General features: G+C 41.5%; 1 protein-coding gene across 1 annotated transcript in view; it reads right to left on the reverse strand.

Moving 5' to 3' along the window:
* LOC104528682 (E3 ubiquitin-protein ligase PDZRN3-like) overlaps nucleotides 1–5,195 on the reverse strand; it is a gene marked incomplete at its 5' end in the record, with an annotated part of 17,620 nt that extends 12,425 nt beyond the window's left edge. The window contains 2 exon segments of the mRNA XM_010172758.1: nucleotides 1,692–1,779; nucleotides 4,942–5,195. Coding sequence (XP_010171060.1) covers nucleotides 1,692–1,779; nucleotides 4,942–5,195 — 342 coding nt within the window.
* Nucleotides 5,196–5,302: the final 107 nt, after the last annotated feature.

Genomic DNA, 5,302 nt, shown 5'->3' on the forward strand with positions numbered 1-5,302 from the left:
TTTTAAAACATATCTATCAAAAGGCAAACAAAAAAGCAACTAGCCAGTTGAGTCCCTGTTAGCACTTTGACCTTACCATTGATCTCAGTCTCTATGATTTGAACAAGGATCTTTAGTGATTTTTAAGAAACACCATTAGGCTACAGAGACTTTTTCTTATGTTCATCTCCCTGTGTCACTGAGCTGATCACCTTTTGCCATCAAGTACTATATCAATGTCAAAATTATTAATGTTGTGGTTTAAGGCATATTAACGTCTGGCTACTGAAGTGCATGTGTTTAAACTGTTTTCAGCTCAACTGGTTGACCCTTCTAATGGAATATAATATATTCCACAATGTAATATATTCCAGTATAATTTGGCCACAATATTAGATTTCCTAAAAGAGAGATTTTGAAAAGACACTGGCAGAAAATACTAATTTGTTCTACATTTTCCCTTAAGACTGAAATCTATATTGTATTTGGTTTTATTTAAGACACACACAAAAAAAGGCACTTGTTTGAAAAGTAAGGCCTTGAAGACTGCTAAAGCATTTGTTTTACTGGCACTTTGATTTTCTCCTGACTTTGATTTGCGTTTGTATACAGAGATGAATTACTACCAGATCTGCAGAATTTGAGAACAGCTTGCAAAACTTTTTATGGGGTTTTAGTCCTTGATCCTGCAAACACTTTTATAGAAGGGAACAACTTCATCCTCACAGAACAACTGAACTCTGCTCCCACTAAAGCTGTGGATAAATCTGCCACTGATTTAAACAGAGCATTCAGACAGCTCAGCACCGCTCGCTTTGACAAATAAGCGTTAGCAGGACCAGGATCTATGAAATCAGAAGTGCAAGGAAGCTAAGAGTAAACTATTCACCTACTGCCAGTCGTGAATGGATTAGCTGGATCAGACCTGGCTGGCTGTGTTTAGAACCACTGAGATACTTTACTGCTCGTTATTAATTAAAACCACTTCAGTGGGTCAGTACTGCTGAAGTATCTTGCAGAACAAAGCCCCACAGTTTATATGCTGTACTCTGAATGGCTGGGAGCAGGTTATTAAAATTAAGAGTGAGGAAACTGAGGATGAACTTCTGATGGGATATACGAGTGCTAAACCCACAAGTGATTTTTAAAGATTTGGCAGGAAAATGGACTTGCATACCTTCATGACTAGTTCAGCTTTTATTATCTCTAATTTTTATGTATACATATGTAACTTTTCAGTAATGAAAAAGGGAGGAACAGCTTAATATGGTGACATATCTCTCTAGTCTCATCTTGTAAAGTTAAAATACTTCTGAATTATTTGATCAAGATCTGTTTCTTAGCTGGGCAATATTTGAGGGAAACTCACACGTTTTTACTGGGACTATGTGGAACAGGTCTTGCCACTCAGCAAACTTGCAAAGTTTTTCAGATTTTCAGAGACTCTAAATCAGCATAATTATACAGAGTTTAATTAATGGAATCAATGACTTCATTATTTAATTTGTTAGCTGAAGATCTGTCTCATCAGTTCATGGCACATAGTTAAACACACTGCTAAAGGTATTGGTAAGATTTGCAACCTGTGAAGTAACTAATGAGCAGTGTTATTGCAAATACCCGTTTTGAAATGTTTTTTCACTTTATATAAAGACTGTGCCATGCACACATTAAATTTCCAGTAAATGAAATAGTTACTAAAGGCTACATACCTCTAATTCCAACTCATCTCGGTCCATTTCTTGATGAATTCCTCCCATGTAGTCATTTGGGTCATAGTATTCGTGCACTGATGGATGGCTGGAAAAAAAAGGGGTGTTTTAGGACAGCACTCAGTACTCCAGTTAGAGTATTAATCCATTCTGAGCTTACAGCAAGTCATTGTGAGCATGATGGATTAACAAACAAGAAGTTACATGTGGTTAATTATATGCTATACTATTTATTTATTAAACAAAAATTGCCTGTGTTATAAGAGGAGTCTAAAACATTGATGATGAATGAGAGACTTGTAAAGTCTTAGCATTTATTCCAATTTATTTACATTTTTCTCCAAATGTAAAGCTGACTTGGGGGAAAAAATACAGAGAGAAGAGCGGAGAAGCAGGGTACGGGGTACCAGGTGAAAGGGAAGTGGGCAGATATTTGCCAGGGTTCAAGATGAGCACGAATACTAGATTATTTACTTATCAGCTTAGGTTATTTGCAGACATGCAAGTAAAATAATCCTTGCCTACTTGTTTGGTGTTTTTTACTTTGCCTAAAAGACACAGAATTGTACAAAATTGCTAAGTATTATAATTTGCCAGACAACTATTTGGATCAGCGGCATTCTGTTGATTGATTTGAATGCAACAGGCTGTGCAGAATGATTTAAATGCTATTTAAATATGCAGCACTCTTCATATTGCTATTCACTATTGGCATGCTGCTTTTTACAACTTGAGCTCTCTGACAGTTTCACTGCCTACACTTTGGAAGTTGTAAGCACCGTCCTGCTCCTGTGAGCGCTTTTTTCTATGCTGGAATTTTATTTCTGCAATGAAAGTAAACTCCCTTTAATTCTCTGTTAACTAGATATTGTGTTTCTTTGTAAGTGTGAGGCTATTTACGTAACAGCATCTGCTAATTGGCTAAGATACCCAAGTTGTTATATGCAGGCTAGATTAATTCGAATGGGATTTGGAGAAGTTATATTGGAAAAAAAATTGGGAAAAAAATGGAAAAAAAATTGGAAAAAAAATGTAAAGTTAAAACATAAGCAGCGCTAGGAAAAAATGAGTCCACTTGCTTGCACACGCTGGATGACAGCACACTTGCAAAGCTCACTGACTGCACCTGTATGTAGGGACAGCCTTGGTTCAGACCAACATCTACAGCTCCAAGTAAGGTCACTGAGGATGCCAGCACTTGGAATCTGTCTGGCAATTAAAGGGCAACATGAAGTTACTTGATAGGACCGAGCTGGTATTATGCAGGTGTGTTGCAACCTGCATGACTCATCATGAATTCATCTTTGCCGTTTTCCTAATGTAATTGGTTTTGCAGTTGGAAAGCTGCAGGTATTGAAAGCTCCTCTTGCAAATGTGTTTGGGGATGTGCAGTGTAGGTGCTCTAAGTGTGTCCTCTCCACAGTGCTCCAAGCCCTGCTGCTTGTTGGCTGCAAACAAGCTCAAAGCTACAGCCTTTTGTCAAATGTTTCCACTAGAACATGCAGCTGTGCTTGAATTTTCAAGCTCTGTTGTGTGTTGCTGTGCCTGGGAATAGGTGATGATGCAGTAATATCTGATGGAACCTTCTCTCAAGTAATCAGCACGGAGAGTCCTGGAAGGAGCAGACACTGCACACAGAAACCCAGTTCCATGTTAACGTGCTGTGAAAGTCACTTAGGTCAGTGCTTGTTTGTAGTCAGACCTGTTTCCTCAGAGCGCTGACAGGGATGTCGGGAGAGGTGTGCTGGGGTGTTTGTGTGCCGACTGATGGCCACAGCTCAGACTCCCTCTGGGACTCCCCTTCCAGAGCTGCACTGCGCAGCCAGGACACGTGCATGGTGGCACTGCCTCAGCAGGTACAGGATGATCACAAAACAAGTCTTGCCATGGACTGATGTCCTGGTTTGAGCTGAGACAGAACTGGTTTCTTTTCAGCAGCCAGAACAGCGCTGGGGTTTGGGTTCAGCTGGGATTTGTTAGGAGAGAAACGCTGAGAACATCCCCATGTTGCATTTGTGTCCCTGGCACTGAAGGACTTTGTGTTTGTCCGTCTGCAAGCGCAAGATCTCAGGGGTGAGGAATATTGCAATGGATCAGCTCCATGGGCATTGGGCTCTGCCAAGGGGCTGTTCCATCTCCTGTCCCCCATGGGCAGGAGATCCACGAGGGGCTCTTCCTCTCTTGCTCTCTCTGGCTTTCGCTCGGGCTCTGGCTCTCCCGGGATTGCTGTTTCGGTTCGGGATTGTCGCTCCTGCGGGATTGTGATCTGGGAACGGGCTGGGCTGGGTTGGTGGGTGGTGAGCAATGGCACTGGGTGTCACTCATTTGCATATCTTATTGCTATTATTATTATTATCATTACTATTTTAGTATCAGTATTATTTTAAGTTTTATTTCAATGATTAAATGGTTCTTCTCTCACCCTACAAGTCTCCTTACCCTTGCCCCCCAGTTCTCTCCCCTATCCCCTGCGTGGGAGGGGTGAGTGAGCGGCTGTGCTGGCTGTTAGCCCAGTGCTGGCCAAGTGCAACCATCACAACTGACCAGATCATGGTCTGTCATACACAGCAACTGAGACATTCAGAATCTTCTCTATGACTTTTTCCCTCGTGGAGATGCATGGCAAGATGACAGGCAATTTGCATGGGCTCCTTGGGGAGCCATTTGCCTCTTGAACAGCGTGTGAGGGCGTGGGGTGTGTGTGCCAGGAGATAATTGTCATTTTTATTTGTAAGTACAAAAGCATCAAACTACCATTAACAATAATTAAAATTTGATTCTCAAACATCCATGACAGTACTGGTAAGTAATTTTAGTCCTAGAAAATAATTTATTTGAGTAACATTGCTGCAGGGTTATAATAAAGTAATTAATACACTGGAACAGAATGTAGCAGCTCTTCGCATTATACAATTTATGGCAGCCATAAAAAATAAAGTTAAAACATAAGCAACTCAAAGAGGCAGTGAGAGGAATTACAAGAAGCAATAACTTTATCCATCAAATACCAGCAAAAAATTAGCATTACGAGGCCACGTTGTGACTCGGTGGTATTACTCATGTGAGTAATGGCTTGCTAGTCTGTAGGAAAAATGAACAAGTTCTGAGTTATGGCTTAGTGGTGTATGAATCTTGGCTACCTCTGGGAGTACACGTTCACCAGCGAGTAAAGGTGAGTTCGTGAACTCCTGCTAACGTGCCAGATCAAGGAATTCAAGGATTTTCAAGGGTTTCACAAACTGTTACTTACTCTTCAGGTAGGAGGTACGGGTCTAGCACAGAGACAGGTGGAGTAGGTGAGCCCATCTTGCTTAGAGCCATGATGTGTTCAAAAGTGATATCCGTCTGCGTGCCCACATCTACCAGCTGAGACTCGTGGGGAGGAGAGCAGCCCTTGGTGCGTGGAGTTCTCCTCAGGACCTGCACCACAATGGGCTCCTTGGCTGTTTTGAACGCTTCCACTGCCTGCTCGTGTGTTGCTCTGGATAAATCCTTCCCATTGACCTGTGGGAAGAAAGCAAGCAAAGCCATGAGAGAAACAGTCAGAAAGTGGAGAGCATCTCTTGGTTTTGGCTGTTAATTCAGGAGTCTCAGTTTCCACCTGGAAGTAT

The sequence above is a fragment of the Antrostomus carolinensis genome, unplaced genomic scaffold, assembly GCF_000700745.2.
Source record: "Antrostomus carolinensis isolate BGI_N321 unplaced genomic scaffold, ASM70074v2 scaffold26137, whole genome shotgun sequence".
NCBI lineage: Eukaryota > Metazoa > Chordata > Aves > Caprimulgiformes > Caprimulgidae > Antrostomus > Antrostomus carolinensis.